At 35.8% G+C, this 17675-nt stretch overlaps 1 protein-coding gene across 2 annotated transcripts in view; it reads left to right on the plus strand.

The window, feature by feature from the left end:
- The window catches only part of HOMER2 (homer scaffold protein 2), a 148151-nt gene that overhangs the window by 64553 nt on the left and 65923 nt on the right, over window positions 1–17675 (plus strand). For both annotated transcript variants that reach the window (XM_074295294.1, XM_074295296.1), the window contains exon 2: window positions 16931–17087. In XM_074295294.1, coding sequence (XP_074151395.1) covers window positions 16931–17087 — 157 coding nt within the window. The remainder of the gene's footprint in view (window positions 1–16930; window positions 17088–17675) is intronic.

The raw sequence follows: 17675 nt of genomic DNA on the forward strand, positions 1-17675 counted from the left end.
CCATAATGCTTCTATATCCTTTCTTAAGGTGACAGAGATTTCCATAATTGGAAAGTTTCCTCTACTTAAAACAAACAAAAATATTTTTTTTTTTCCAAGAAAATCTCTAACCATGATATGGCAGGGAAAATAAAATTTCTTACTGTGAAATTGTGGAAAGGAAGAAGCAATATCATGCCAGGATTCACCTGCAGTTCCCTCTCATAGAAAAAAAAAAAGGGACATTTGTAAGTTAGATGTTTATGAATTTTAATTGTCAATGTTAGACAATCAGTCATATGTAAATCACTATGCTAGGTGCAGGAGATACAAAGACAAAAATGGCATAGTTTTTGCCCTCCAAGAGTTTACCTTCTATGATATTATAAGAATAACAAAGTCTTATGTCATCACTATTGCATTCTGTTCAGTATCTTTCAAATAATTATCTTTTTCATTATGTTTTCCTAAATGAATGGCTAATATCCTTATTTTTGCCTACTAAAATAAACACACCACATATGTTTAAGGGTTTTGATGTCATAAGATTTCTGGTCAGGTCTTCATAAATATTGGTCACTATAATGCCTAGTATTTTCAGTGAAATTTGCCAGCAAACTACATTTAGAAGTATATATCATTCTATATATTTTTTAAAGCTTTTTATTTTCAAGGGAACTATGTAGTGCAGTGAATAGAGCACCAGCCCTGAAGCCAAGAGGACCTGAGTTCAAATGTGGTCTTAAACACTTAACACTTCCCCAGCTATGTGACCTAGGCAAGTCACTTAACCCCAGTTGCCTCAGGGAAAAAAAAAAGGTTTTTATTTTCAAAACATATGCATAGATAGTTTTCAACTTTCACCCTTGCAAAACTTTGTGTTCCAAATTCTTTTCTCCCTTCCTTACCTCCACTCTTTCCCCTAGACAGCAAGTGGAGTTCTATACATATTTCCACAGTCTCAAGAAAAATCAGATCAAAAAGGAAAAAAAATGAGAAGGGGGAAAACAAAAAGAAAGCTAACAACCAAAGAAATAAAAGGTGAAAATACTATGTTGTGAGCTCTTTGGGTCTAGATGACTCTCTCCATCACAAGACCATTGGAACTGACCTGACTCATCTCGCTGTTGAAAGAGTTACATGCATCAGAGCTGATCATCACATAATTTTGTTGCTGTTTACAATGTTCTCCTGGTTCTACTCACTTCTCAATATCATTTTACATAAGTCTCTCCAGGCCTTTCTGCAATCATCCCACTCATTATTTCTCATAGGATAACAGCAATATTCCATAACATTTATATACCATAACTTATCTAGTCATTGACCAACTGATGGGCATCCACTCGGTTTCCTGTTCTTGGCAAAGGGCTGCTGCAAACATTTTGTCCACATAATTCTTATTACTATATATTCCATCCCAGGGGCATCATGATATATTGAAAAGAACACCAAGCTCTTTGTGACTTTGGGCAATCAACTTAATTTCTTTGCAAAATTTTCTTTCCTCCAAAATGGTGATTCCATGATCTGGAGCCACAACTTCATATAGTTGTCCACAGGCAAGTGTTCTTTGTAGAACATCGACAATCTTAAGAAAGAGGGTAATGTAATGGAAAAAGGGCTGATTTTGAGACCTATTGCTACCATTTACCTCTCTGTAATTTTGGGCAAGTTAATTTACTTCTCTGGGCCTCAGTTTTCTCATCTGTAAAATAAGAAAAGATAATCTCTAAAGTTTCTTTCAATTCTCAATCTTTGATCCTATAAATATAATTAAATAACTGGTCTGCAAAATGAATATAAAGCTTTAAATGGAGAGATTTGGAATCAGATGACAACATTTTAGACTGGAAAAAATCTTTAGGTAAAATCTATTAGTTTTGTGACTGCAAGCCTTAGTTTCTTTATCTGGAAAATGGGCATAATAATATTATATTACTTACCGCTCAGTGTTCCCACATTGTAGGAATTTAATAAATGGACAAATAAATTATATTGGAAAGGTTGCAAAAAATGAGCTATATTAAGGTAGGGCTTAAATAAAATATATCAGACAGAGAGAAAGATGAGGACATTTTAGATGAGAAGAACAGCATGGGCAAAAGTTCAGAGGCATGTGAACTTTTAAGAAAAGTGCTTCATAAACCTTAAAGCACCATATGAGTATTAGGGAAGATGTGAGTTAACTGCATTGCACTAAAATAAAGGCTGATTCATTGGAGAAAAGGATTTACAACTCTGTAGGAATTGGCATAAAGAAGCAATTTAAAGGACAGATAGTTAATAATATCTCAGTTACATCTCTTGCCTAAAGTTCACATTTACATTTTAATGATAGTTATGTCAATGTAAAAACAAAGGCATTATTTCCAAGTATTGGTACTGAGAATTTGTTCATATTATGGAGTTCCACCTGTGTGTGTACTATACTATACTCTCTTTCCTCTGGTCGACAGAGGCGTGAGAAATGAGAAAATGATAGATTTGCTCTTTGTCATGGTCAGAGGAAATAACACAAATACTCCAAGATGACTGTCCTAAGTGAAAGTGGTAAAAAGGTAAGATTAAAATTTTGAGTAGTATCAGTTGTGCTGGTGTGTGCTTGGATAACTGAAAGTAGATGAAGGTTTAATAATAGAGTTGAAGAGAAATATGCCACGTTGAGCAAAAGTGACATTGTTAAGTCATAAAGCTCTATTTTTGGCAACCAATGGGGAAGGAGGACTTGGTTTCATTTCCAATCTCTTTCTATTCTGAGCCCAGGAGTAGTTGGCTAACCTTACTGAGAAATGAGTGACTATTCAATCTGGCCCATATCATGGGTGTTAATTCATTACTTCTCAGCTGTGATTGGCCATATGTTAGTCCCCTCTAGATCCTTTACCCGAACTGAATCTTTTTCTAGTAAAATCCTAACCAAAGCTGAATACACAGATAGAATCACTTCAGAGTTTCTCACTCTCTAAAGTGATCTTTTGATAGGAGTGACCTTTTTGTCATGGTTCAAATTTCCCAGGAAAGGGCCCTGAGAGAATATGGATTATAAGTACTAGTGGCAAATTCATATGCCTCTGAACTCTTGCCCATGCTGTTCTTCTCATCTAAAATGTCCTCATCTTTCTCTCTATCTCAGATACATATTTTCTTTAAGTCCTACCTTAATATAGCTCATTTTTTGCAACCTTTCCAATATAATTTATGTGAGAAGCATTGTATTCAGTGCTTAGGGGGCAAGAAAACAAAATGTCTAGAGACCTCAGGAAGCTGAAGTTCTCCTGGGATGGTATGCCATGAATACACATGCAAATATCTTATAACAATGAATAAATTTTTTATTTTTAATTTATTTTTAATTTAATACTATTTCCCCCCAATTACATGTAAAGATAGTTTCTAACATTTATCTTTGTAAAATTTTGAGCTCCAAATTTTTTCCTTCTTTCCCTTCCCTCTCCCCTCCCCAAGACAACAAAGTAATGTGATATAGATTATATGTGTACAATCATGTTAAACATATTTTCACATAAGTCATGTTTAGAAAGACTCAGAACAAAAGGGAAAAACCAGGAGAAAGAAACAAAAAAAAAAAGTGAAAATAGTATGCTTTGATTTACACTTCGACTCCATAGTTCTTTCTCTGGAGGTGATCTTCATTTTCCATCATGGAGTCCCCTGGAATCATCTTAGATTATTGCATTGCTAAGAAGAGCCAATTCTATCATAGCTGATCATGTTTCTGTTAGGGTGTATTGTTCCTCTGGTTCTTCTCCTTTCACTCAGCATCATTTCATGTAAATCTTTCCAGGTTTTTCTGGAATCTACCTGCTCGTTATTTCTTACAGAACAATAGTATTCCCTTACATTCACATGCCATAACCTGTTCAGCCATTTCCCAGTGGATGGGCATTTCCTCCATTTCCAATCCTTTCCACCACAAAAAGATCTGTATGAATATATTTGTACATGGGGCTTCTTTTCCCTTTTTTGGGTTCTCTTTATGGTATTGCTGGATCAAAGGGTAAGCACATTTTATCACCCTTTAAGCATAGTTCCAAATTTGGAACAATTTTAAAGAAGGAAAGATTATAAATTAGGGCTATAAAAGGTCTCAGTATCTTCAAAGAAAGATAAGGATTATAAGGGAATAGCTAGGTGGCGCCATAGTACACAGAGTGCTGAGCTTGAAGTCAGGAAGATTAATCTTCCCAAGTTCAAATCTGACCTCAGACACTTATTAGCTGTGTGACCCTGGAGGAGTTACAAAACCCTGTTTTCCTCAGTTACTCATCTGTAAAATGAGCTGGAAAAGGAAATGGCAAATCACTGCAATATCTTTGCCAAGAAAACCACACATGGGGTTTTCTACTGAAAAATAATTGAACCACTACAAGATTTATAGAGAAGTGCATTACAAGCACTGGGATACATGGAGAAAGAATATGGGGTTCAGAAAACAATTTGTAAAGTAGCGTGAAGTGGGGCTGGATGGGTAGGGGAAGCAGAATATGCAGAGTTAATGAGGCTACTGAGTTACTCTTCTTAGACACAATAAGAAGCCATTCAAGGTTATTGAGCAGTCTAGTGAAATGGGCAGACTTTGCTAGAAACATTATTTTGGAAGCTATCTGAAGCTTCCATGATGCTTGGGTTCTCCAGATGCATAGAGGATGATGAGTGTTTCAGCAATTTTATCTATTGAATGAGTAAAAGCTTTCTGTAAGGTTATGTCAAATCTTGGGAGCAGCCCGGGGACTTTTGGTAGCTTGGAGACCTCTGTGCCCAGACTTCTTTCTTGATAGCCATTCCCTGCCTATCACTCTCCAGAAGTATGTGGTGGTCCAGTGTGTGTGTGTGTGTGTGTGTGTGTGTGTGTGTATGTGTGTGTGTAAATTAGCAACCAGTAATGGGAAACCAATTGGAATGAGTGATATTCTTTTTGTTCAAAGGATTTTTCTGAAAATGAAAGGAATTAATCGTTTTCCCACCCATTTGGTTGCAAATGCCTCTCCAAATGAATTATTGTGTTGTAAGGCAGCACCTACACTAGGAAAGGAAAAGGAAAGACATCCGGGAACAAAATGTAATATCCAAAGAATATTCTGTAATACCAATTTAGGCCTCTGAAGAGCTGGAGATTACAAATCTCCAAGTGATTAATGGTCTTTGGGTGAAGGGAGTAAATGGCAGAGAGTTCACCAGAGCTATCTTACCATCTTTCCCCTTTTGTAAAGGAAAAATCCCATCTAAGATCTGTTGGTTTTCCTCATTTCTCAGAGGTCCCACAGCATTGATTGGGGGGAAAGCAAAATATTCTTTGTTATCTCTGCTCTGAGATCTAAGATTTGGTATATATGAGCATAGCAATAGGTTGAGGGGGCAAAAAAGGAAAAGCAGAAGGGGTGAGAGAGTCTGACTCATTTCATGGCTAACTTTGGGTCTGTTTATATAAAGATAGGAACCTGTTCTTCATGGTCTTTTGTGTTCTCAGAAATTCTCTCCTGCAAAAGTCATCATGAACTCACATGAAAAATAAAGGTGTCAAAGGGTTTCATCACCTGATTTTCTGATTTAACGCTTAACTCTCCTGAGATGGAGTCTAGACTTTAGGTACAAGGAATGTTTTATCATGGCCTCAGGGACTTTGCATTAGTACTTTACATATTAGGATGATTTGTATCTGTGAGCTGCACTGGGGGACAGTTGACCTGAGCTAGATTAGACAGGGAGCCAGTTTGATCCCTACTGTTGTCCTGATTTGGGAGGGATGGGCATTATCATAGACCCTTCTCTCTTTGTCCCATTGTCCCCATGTCTTTGGTATTTCCAGATTACTAATAACTTTTTGAGAGAAAAGTTGGCGTAGGGTCCTTGGAATGGGAATCTTGATTGAAAGGGAGAGAGAAGTGAGTGTAGTAATGGGGACTTGACTGTGCTGAGAGAGAGAGAGAGAGAGAGAGAGAGAGAGAGAGAGAGAGAGAGAGAGAGAGAGAGAGAGAGAGAGAGAGAGATCTTTTTAGTAGTTCATCAGGAAAAGAAATAGAGGGTAAAGTGAAAGCTTTTTAAGCATGAGAGATTCTGACTGTGTTAATAAACAAACAAGTAAACTGCTAATTGGGAGAGATTAAAGGTGGATTAAAGATGCTCCTAAATAAGCATTTAAGAAATTTTTTTGCAACAAAAAATTTATGCTAGCCTATAAGGGAGATACAAAGTTTAATTCAACCATGTTCCCTACCTCCTAAATTAAGCCTAGCTCAAAAGGTATTTGCTTTATTTTATGTTTCTACAGAACTTGATGCCAATATGCTATATGATCATAAATCTGGAGCTTTATAAAACTTCAGAGATCATCTTGTCTAAGACCTTTATTTTACTGCTGAGGAAACAGCCTTATGTTGGGACATAACCCCAGGGAGCAAAACCAGAATTTTGTCCCTAAAGGGATTATTAAATCTTGGCTTTTTCTTGCATGAAAAAGGATAAGATTTCTCTACATTCCAAATGGGTGGGATCTGGGATTAGTGGTTTGGGGACTCTTAGCCAGGATATTGACATTGACTTCTATGGAGAAACAAGTTCTTTTTATTATTTCACTGTTTCATAATGATCAAGCAATCATGGTGATGGAGAGATGCTGGCCCTGAGAATGGATTTCTGTTCTCTCAGGTGCACTTTTCTTAGTACCTTTTCTTAGGGGGAGGGCTCTAATAAGAAGTCTGCAATGCAGGAAAACTTATTTTATTGAAGCACACCATCTCACTATATCACTTATGTCCTCCCTTAGAGAATAAATTTTAGTGACCTCTTCTTTATTTAGTGACCTTTAATCTCTAGGATTAAATATAAAATTTTGTTTGGCTTTTTAAAAGTCCTTCATAGCCTGATTCCTTCTAACCTTTCTTTTTTATGTATTGCTCCCTTCAGTGACACTGGCCTCCTTGCTACTCTACATTCTTGCCATTCCATCTCCTGACCAATATGATACAACACTTTGATGTGGCAGCCAAAACAGCTAATGCTGGGCTTCATTAAGCATAGCTTCTGGAAATAGGGAGGTGATACTCCCAATGTATTATGCTTGTTGGACCTTTCTTGGAGTAAGTGCAATGCTCAATTCTGGGCATTTATGAGAAACATGGACCAATTGGAGTCTTCAGAAGAAAACAATGTGTTTTTTTTTTTGTCCTTCATTCTCACAGAAAACCAATGACACCATGGGGTGAGGACTTGCTCATGAGTTGGATTTAAGTCAGATAAACTGTGCAAAGTCATCAGCCTCTCTCTCTCTCTCTCTCTCTCTCTCTCTCTCTCTCTCTCTCTCTCTCTCTCTCTCTCTCTCTCTCTCTCTCTCTCTCTCTCTCTCTCTCTTCTGGAGTCATCAAAGTCCAGTGATAGAATATAAGTAAAGAAGAATGCTGATGACTTGGGTTACTGTGAATGACCTTGCTCTTTCCCACACTTCAGTTTCTATGACTGTGGCCTAGATAAGAAACAAAGATGGCCTAATTTGCCAACATCTAAGATGGTAACGCATTATATACAAGAATCAATGGAAAGAACTAGGCTCAGTTTAGCCTGGAGAACAGAAGATTCAGGGAGAAATGAGAACTGTAGACAAGTGTTCAAAGGGCAAAAGCCAAGCCCCAGAAGGCACAAGTAGGAGCATCAGGGAAAGTTGAAAAGAAGACATTTTACGCTTTATGTCAAGAAAAGCTTCTTAATAAAAGTGGAATAGATTACCTGGATAAGTGGAGTTTTTTTCTTTAGTCATAGTCAGGGGATATTTATTAAGCCCTACTATGTATCAGGCTCTGGAGAATACAAATACGAAAAAAATAGTCCTGACCCTCAAGAAGCCTTACAGCCTAATGGGAGAAGGCCGTACAAAAAAGGAAACTAAAAATGTTCTCCTCACCCCATCAAGGTATTTGGTCAGAGACATGATGATCATGGAATCTAAAACAAGCCAGAATAGTTATTGGGAAATGAAGTCACCTGGAAAAGTTTGAGCCTTGTATAAAAGGAAGTGTTCATTGCCCCACCCTCTCATTAAAGGGGAGAGGCAACTGAAGGTGTGGAAGAGCTAATGAGTGTGAAAATTGAATCCATTTCTATGATTTCAGTTGAATTTATCCCAGGGAAAGCGATAGAAACCAAACAGAGCAAATGATGGGAAATGAAGGCTCATCTAGATGGCCATTTGTTGGATGAAATTCCTTTTGCTGTATGGGTTGTACTAAATGACCATTGAAGTCTTTTCCAATTCTCCACTTACTGTGATTCTATCTACTTATTCTGTTTTGGTTGTAATTAACTCTATCTGAAAGTATCCTGACCAAACCAGAATATCCAGAATTTCTCCTTGATTCTATATTCAGTGTCTTGTACTAGATCATCTTAAAATAACATGTTAGCTTTTTTCATGTTTATTTGCATTTTCTGTGAATAAACTTGAGGAGAAATGCAGAGCAATATTTTACTTTGTAGATAATATTAAATTCTTCAGGGTTTTGAGTCTGACTGGGATAGACTACAGAAAGAAAATATAAATCTGCAAGTGGGTGAAAAAATGGCAGAATTTTAATGTGAGCAAGTGAAAGATAATGCATTAAGGAATTTTTAAAAATCTTAAATTATACATAGTAGAAATTCAACTATCAGTGAATGACTCAGGAAAAGGCACCTGTGAATCATTGTAGATTATTCTCTCAGGATAGTGTCTCAATGTGCTTCTGTGGCCAAAAAGGCCAATTGGATGCTGGACAGCATCAAGAAGAACCAGAAACTACCTTTTTACTCTGATGTAACTCTGTAACTGTATAGATTGTCATGTTTAGAATACTGTGTTCAGTTCTGTGTCTCAAGGGAGATATAAGGAAAGGAGATATAAGGAAACTAGAGATGTCCAGAAAAGGGCAACTGAAGCCATAGACAGGAGAGGAGGGGAGGCTAAGAGAAGGGAGTGGTACTAATTGAAGAAAAAGTAGTTAAGAAGAAATGTGTCACTAGGGAGGAAGAATTACTTATTAGCTTTATGTAGAAAACTGTCTTTAATTTTCCTCTTTTGGAGAAAAAAACATTTAAAAGCTTAATTCTCCTAGACAATTTTTAATTTTTAAAAAATTCCGAGATATAATCTTTTTTTTTTTTTTTTTTTTTTTTTTTTTTTTTTTTTTTTTTTGCTGGGAGAAACTTGGTAAAATAGAGGGCAAGGACTGACATAATTTGTACCTAATAGATATTCAATAAATATTTGTTATGCATTCATGACCTCCATTTCATATCTCCTGAAGGAAAAAGAAAAGTATTCCTTTTGTTTGGACTACCTGTAGTTATGAAACACCCTTTGGTGACACATGCCTCTAGAAAGGACATGATTTCACATGACATGGTGAAAATTTGGAGCATAAAGGAATGGGAAGAGGCCAAATAGCACTGCATCTGTGAAATTAAAAACACACTGTCATGTGTATTGCATCTAGTCCTTATTAGGGCACCTTCCCCAGGTTTCATGTATATTTTTCCTGTCAGTGAGGATTTGTTGGGAAAAATGTTAAAGTAGTTTATTCTTCATACCCTTTGCTCTTTTTATTGGCCATCAGGTAAATTGGTATTTCCTCTTTCCTAGTTCAGCCTAGGATTGTATCTTAGAACTAGAAAATAGAAAATCCTGAGGGATATGCACATCTGTGTGTGTCTATGTGAAACATATGTAAATATTTACCATAACAAAGTAATTAGCTTCTTCAGTCACAGATAAATGTTGCCAAATTTATATGACAAAAGAATAAGAAAATGAAATTAAAAACAAGATGAAATATATTTTCTTATTTAGCTTGTTATAACTTTTAGTCCCTAAACTTTGTCTCACAACATATTTCCAGCTGTTAACCAAAGTCCCATTGAGAGGTTTCTATTCATATTGCTTTATTTTTCCTAATAAGTGAAGAACCACAAGGTTTTAAAATGCTCCTGGCTTGTTTCTGTCTCAATGTTCAGAGCAGCCGGTTTCCTCATCTGAGGAGCCTGAAGCAATTTTCTTCTGGACTCAACACTATCCTCTATGGGTTCTTTTCTGAAAGCAGCCTCCTCTTTTTTGATTTATTTTTTTTTTCCTGGAGAATGCCTCCTTTCCAGTTTTCTGCTCATAGTCAATCTCCCTGAGAATTTTGGAGTTGAAATCAGTCTCTTCTGAAATCCATTTACAACTAACATGAACTGTATTTGTTTTGAACATAACATTTACATGTATAAGTTAAACAAATAGATTTTTCCCATTCTGTGAAACAAAACAAAATTGTAATTTAATCATTTTTAATTAAATCAAGAAGGTATTAATTCACTATACTACAATTTTAAGGTTTTGTTTATATTTGCAGAATCACTTAATTATAATGTCTTTATTAATACACTGCTGGATAAATTTGATCTTGGGCTTTTATTTGGTGGATCACTATAAACCCACATGCATTCATTGAGAATATGTATGTTACACCAAAATAATCTTATTTCCTTTCTTCACAAGATTACTAAATAATTAAGGTAAATATTATAGAAATAGTATATGTAGATTTCAACAAGCCATTTGACAATCAGTCCTTCACAGTATCTTTTGTAATGAGATGGAAAGACCTGGGCTGAGTAATAATAGTATATTTACTTAGATTTGGAACCCATGTCTAAACTCAAAGAGTAGCAATCAATAATTGAAGCTGTAGTAGAAAGTTTTTGTAGAAATGCACTGTGGCTTTTTTTTTGGGGGGGGGGAAGGGAAGGGATTGTTCTGTTCAATACTTTGTCAAGGGACAGTAAAGATGACCTGTATCACATTTAATACTGTCTCTATGCTCAGTCTCTCCATTCCCTTACCCCAACTCTGAGAGGATGTGAGAGAGCAAACATGATAATTGCAACTGACATCCTCTGAATTGATGAGATTACAGACCTCCTTGAAAATATGAGTAATTCATGTGTCAATCCTCTCGGCTGTGTGATTTCTCTCTGTATCATATCATATGTATTTTTTCATTATTCTCTAAATTCCACATAATCTTCTTTGGCTTCTTTATTCAATAACAATTCCTTGATGACATCCTTTTTAGGAGTTCCTTGTTGGTTATATATTGCAGTTTGTTCACATCCACCATGTACTCCTCTTTACTGACCTATCTGTTATTTATCATCAGCTTTTTGGAGGCTAGGGTGTTCCACATTATGCTACCATTTAGAAATGTCAGTAACCGGGTCATAGAACAGGTTTATTTGCGTTGTTATGTTACCCAAAGACATCTGAAAGATTTTGACATGTGGATACACCTTTCTGTAAAAGCATTTCTAAGGTGCTGGTGTATTCTGCCAAGTTAAATGACTTTTCAACAAACATAATGGCATCTTCTATTCATTATGTCTCAGCTGAGATGGTAGGATTGCTTATTGAACATTGCTTGTGAAAACTTCCTTATCCCCGCTGCTGTTCTCAGCAAGATGACCTTGGTTTATGTGTAAATGACATTAAAATTTTGTTATCTATGAGGGCATATCAGTTTTTAAAGTTCTCTTGATTACCTTTTTTCAGTATTAGTAAGGTCTGAAGTTTTTGCCATATTTTTATGGATCTGTTATCTTTCCTTCTATCAATTCATGGCTTGTTTACAGGGACCTCAATGCCCTCACAACTATATTACCTTCAGCACACATCCCTTTTAAATGTATTTGGTCTGTTCTGGCTGCTTGTCTTGTCTTTGTGCTTTAGTTTCTTTTCTACTTCATTGAAATCACCTTAGGGATTATGATGTTAGGGTCCAAGGGTAACAAGAGAAAGCTGTTTGTTGAAATGGTTTTGGCAAATGTTCTATTTTCTTCTGTTAGCAAAATACAAGATTTTTGCTGTTCTTCAGTTTTGTGGCCCCTTTTGGATCACATTCAGGGCAAAGATACTAAAGTTGGTTTGTTATTTCCTTCTCCAACTCATTTTACAAATTAGGAAACAGAGACAAACAGGTTTAAGTGAGTTGGTCAGGGTCCCACAGCTAGTATGTGTCTGAGGCCAGATTTGGGCTTAATTTACTGACTCCAAACCAGGCGCTCTATCCATTTTGTCATCTAGCTATCCTCCATAAAAGTACAAGATAACAATAATAAAAAGAAAAGTTAAAAAAAATTAGTAAAAAAGGAAACATGGTTTCATGTTCAGAAAATCTACCAGCATTTATTAAGTACTTACAATGTTGCCTGTACCAAGCCACATGCTGGAGATACAAAGCAAAAAACAAAATACTACAATATCTCCTCAAGGAATTATGGACTCTCAGAGGAGACCACATCTATACAAATAAGCCTGTACAAAGGCATTTCAGTAGGAAGGCACCAGAAGCTGAGGAAAAAGCAGGATAGGCTTCATGTACAAGATAGAGTCTGAGCTGAACTTTAAAGGGAGGGAGGAATAATTAGATTTCCACTGTCATCTGAAATCTAAGCTCTTAGATATATATATCTATATATCGTATATCTATATCTACATATATACATATATTTCAATTCTAAACAACTCACTCATTTTCCATGGCTTTTTATAGGAAGCTTTTAAATTGACAAGTTGTAAGGAGTTTCTCTCATCTTTACTTATAGATAGACATGTGGATTTCTCCTAAATTAAAATTATATGTAATGTTCTTTTTTTTTTTTTTTTTAGTGAATAAATGATTTCATCAGCTTAGATCTCCTTTTGCCTGTCTATAATATTACACTTAGAAATGAGACAGTTCATTCATAAATCTAGCTGTTCAGATAGAACATTTTTAAATTTTTTTAAATAAAATTTTAAATTTTAACATTTTTTGAATAATTTGAAGGATCTGGCATTTTATTAGGGTCTATTTCATTCACCAATGTTTATGCTGTCCTTCTATAATGTCACATTATATGCAATTCTTAGCCATCACCTTCCATAGAAGATCTATCCAATTTGCTAAGCAGATTTCCTGCGACTCTTTTAATATGTCAGAGAGAACCAGAGTAGCATTCAAGCTACCCATCTGTTATTTCTTATTTGTGTTCCACACACAGACTTTCTTGGCCATACATATTCTCAATTATATTTTCTACTATGCTCTTTCTCTGCGCAAATCATTGCTGATAGCATATACCAACCATATGCATTTCATTGCCCCTTTGGTCATTTATAATCTTGATTTTTCCAAGATAACCCATGTTCCATGATTCATAGTCATGTAGCCTCACTGAAGTATATTAGTGTTAAAAAAATGTTGGTGAACATCTGAGGATTGTTGAAAGCATTGCCCAGTTTCCCAAACACAACCCAGTTTGATCCCCTAATCAATTTCTGGCCTATTTTATTGTCCATCCATAGTACTTGCTCAAAAATAAAATATATTTATGAACTTATTCATTGGGCTGCCCATCTAGTTGCAAGTCATAGTGTGGGGCTACAGTTGTTTTTCCATTTTGTCTTATTCAGTTTAGAAGGTTTATTTCTGCCCTTATTTGCTATCTTTTTTTTTTTTTTTTTTAAACCACGGAAGCTTTTTAAGTGAGGAGACTCAGTGCAATTTAATTCCTCATGTTCATATTTGTTCTAGCTATTTAAGTTCCAAATGATAAAATATGAAGTGGTAAGATTATAATGTGGATTGTATTTTTGACTAGAGAAGGCTATAAAAATAAGTGTGTGTGTGTGTTCATGTAGAATGGATAATAGAAAAACCCTGGACTCCAGAAGTCAGAAAGTTTGGACTCTATAGCAATGATACCATTAATGAATCATGCAACTTTGGGCTGGTTGCTTTGCCACTCTGTGCTTCATTTTCTTATTCTAGAAAATGAAGGTGCTTAATGACTACCTTCAAGGCTCTTTCTAGCTCTAAACTCAGTGATTTTCACTCAATTATGTTCCTATAATCCTATAATGATTCTTTAGTGAAATTACCATTTTACAGAAAATAATTTTAATGTTTAATGGTATCTTTTTAAAATCACTGAATCAAGCTGTAATGTTTCTGGACCCCTATCCCTGATGCTTTCCTGTATAAATGACTTGAGATGATGGGTGCTTTAATGAAATTACCAACTTTTTAATAGAAATTAATGTCAATATTTAATAGTGTTATATAACTAAAACATCATAGCAGCCACAATACTCCAGAGCCTCTTAGCTGTAACTAAAGGAAACTATCAGGTGCTGTGTCTCAAAATAATCATAAATTTCACAATGAATGTTATTCACCAAGCCCAATAAGATATTATATTCCAAGGTAAAAACCTTCAAAAAATGCAAAAATTTTATTTTTCAAGGTAGTACTTTGGTACTTTTATATTAGCATTAATTAAGTAGGAGTCCCATCTTTCAAATTAAGATGTTTAAAATACTAATCTACTCACAGGAAGACTTCAAGAACCAAATTTTAAAGAGAGGTTTTTTAAGAGCAATTTTCCTAGGATAGGTGACTGAAAGTAGGAGACCATTCATGCCTGCAGATTTGTGATTCTGATTGTTTTGGGGATTGCTATGACAGTCTACCTTTTCCCCATTAGTGACTACTTTGGTTTTTATTGAACCCCACTGGTCCCTAATTGCTTTTATAGGTTAATGGTGTTTGGTTACAAGGCTGATTTGATATATTTTGACGCTTGGGAAGTCTAAATGGGGAGCTGGGAATGAGGTGGGAAGTAGAAGGTGAAAATAAGCCTTATTTTGAATTGTTTTGTTAATCAGACTACTGCTTGCTTAAGATTATTAAGGAAATAGAAATTGTAAACTTGAATGGCACTTGAAAAAGGGAGGGGCATTTTAAAATAAGGTAGGACTGGATGAAGAGTAGAGGATTTGAACAAAGAATGGCATGAATAAAGTGATCAGGTTGGATCCTTCAGATTTAAAACAGTCACCTAGGCAAGTCTAATTTCTTTCCTACCCAAATGCTGCTTCTTCACCTGAAGCAAGAAAATATGTATTCCTTAACTTCTTCATTCTTCCTCAATTAACAATCAGGAAGGATTTCATTATTTCTGGATCTTTAAAAAAATACTGTACTTGAATTGACAACAGTCAACCATAATGAATTAAAAACTAAGCTGAATTATCAGTTTGAGTCTCAAACTGTATAATAATATTAGAGTGAACACATCAATACTAACGAGTCCTTAATTTTAAAACATTTCCCTTAAGATTGTTACTTTCTAAATTCTAGGTTAGACCTGGAAATTTCAGGCTACTAAGTTTTTCTAATGTATATTTCCATGATTTAGTAAAACCTGACCTATCCTTAGGAAATTAAGAGGCAATGAAAAGACATGTGCCTTTCTTTTTAAATCTTGCCTTGTATTAATTTCTTTATGGGACTTCAATTCTTGAAAATAGTTCCTGGAATAAAATAAAAGTTTGCATCAGGTAAATGCTACACTCCTTTCTATTTCTAAATATATGACCCTGTTCACATAGCAAGAACTTACTAGATGCTTCTTGAATGATTATCAATCAAGAATCTAATGAAAATTTATTACTTTGTGCCTAGCACTTGGTTAGGTCAGATGAGGAATGCATAAGAAATATAAGGCAGTCATTATTACCTTCAAGTCCTTTATGATGGAGAATCAAGACATGAAATAGAGAAAAACTAAGTGTTTAGTTTAGACTATTAGTGTAATAGAATTTCAGAGAAGGTAGTATAATTCAATTTGGAAAAAAGTAGGACTTGCCCCGAACCTTTTAGAATGGGTAGGAATGGGTAGGCAGAGAAAAGAAGGACATACTTTTTCTGGGAGAATAAAAGCATGTGTTAAAACTGAAAGGAAGGCATATATCATATATTATGGCAAATTTGGTGGATAATAAGGAAACTGACCTGCTTAGAACAGTGTATTCATGTTGAAGAATAGTAGTAAATATGAACAGTGGGAATGGGATTTGTCAAGGATCATCCAGAAATTCAACAAGGTGGTTGATTCTGGCACAGGCAACCAAGAGGAAGACAGTGTGATTTCCTTTGCAGGAAAGCCTATATGAAGGAAGGAAGGAGTGTGGTAGGAAGACATCAGTTTATTAAACAAGGGTTGGAGCCCTGGATAGACTAGGGGTGGGAGTGGCAGAGGGGAATGAAGAGGGATGGATGGATGGAGAAGATACCAGAGAACTTTGGAAGCAAAAAGTATTTTTAGTATATACTCACTGGTTATAGAAAGGAAGAGGGATGAGTAAAAAAAGACTTAAGTTTTCAAGCCTGATGTGTGAGAGAAATGGGAAAGATTGTAAAGAGGAGGAGGAAGAAAGGAATGATGTAATTCATTGAAGAAAATATTTTGTCACAGGATAGGGGGATTTAGAGCTAAAAGAGAGAATCTAGTCAGCTCTCTCATTATATAATAAGGAAATGGAGACCCACAGTAGTTAAGTGACTAGTCAGTCCCTATGCCTTTCTTTATGAGAGTTTTTTTTGGGGGGTGGGGGTGGGCTTGCTTCTCTACATTGGCACGTGGATAGAATGGAGGTTTGGGGATAAGAGTTGCATGAGATAAGGGATGGATTTGTTGGTGATTCCTCCCTCCAGGCTAAAAGGAAGCACAGCCATCTTACCTCCTCCTGATACCTATCCTTACTTTAAAGCTCAAGGTTTGGGGGGGAGAAATGACATAAAATTGCTTGATTCTCAATTAAATACCTTAGCTTCCAGCAATTTTACAACCTGCTTAAAACACACACATAAAATAGCAACCAGCAACCAACAAACTTCTTTTAATGATTTATTAATATTTTATTTGTTGTATTTTTTTTGATACTTCTTTGGCTTTGTTCCCAGGCGACTCATTAATTCCAGTATTTCTGAAGGCAAGCTTTTAAAAAAAAATCTTGTTGTTATGCGGCGCTTTGAAAAAGCAGGGAATGTGTCATCTTTTACAAACTCATGTTTATTTCTCCTCTCTCTCCCCATTCCAGAGAACAACCCATCTTCACTACCAGAGCACATGTTTTCCAAATAGACCCCAGCACTAAGAAGAACTGGGTGCCTGCAAGCAAGCAGGCAGTCACCGTTTCCTACTTCTATGACAGCACAAGAAACAGCTATCGCATTATCAGTGTGGATGGAGCCAAGGTAGGAGGATGCACTAGCGTCCGTGTCCATGACTTGACTACTTGTTGATGTATACCAGGCCTCCCTCACTCAGAAGAAGATGGGGAACAGGCTACCACTGGAGTGGCTGATTAATATTCATGAGTAGTGACTTATTAATATTCATGAGTACATATCTGACTGCAAAGGGCTTTTTACCCACCCCTGTATTAAGTCTTATTTGACCTCCTCTTGATTGGCTACTCAAAAGTACTTAATAAAAGATCCCAGACTTTTTTGTCTGCCTTAGTACAGTGACGAATGATACAGCCACTCATGTCTGCTTTTCTATTCATAACTTTTCTATTACCTGGAAAGAGGTTACCTGTTTTGCAGTTAGCTATGTTAACATAATGAGTGTAATCCCTGAGCCAAGCCAAAGTCAAGACCCAGAATAACAATGTGTGGGGACACACATGTCTTTTAGCTTTTGTGTTTAAGTGAGTGTATCTACTACATTGCTTTGTACACTCTCAAAAATGCTGTAATTAGATCAACTTTGTATTTTTCTTATTTTTTTTTAATTTTTCTTATTCCTTGAAATCACAAATTTGACACATTTGCATGGCA

This window comes from Sminthopsis crassicaudata, chromosome 2 (genome assembly GCF_048593235.1).
Source record: "Sminthopsis crassicaudata isolate SCR6 chromosome 2, ASM4859323v1, whole genome shotgun sequence".
NCBI classification, from domain to species: domain Eukaryota; kingdom Metazoa; phylum Chordata; class Mammalia; order Dasyuromorphia; family Dasyuridae; genus Sminthopsis; species Sminthopsis crassicaudata.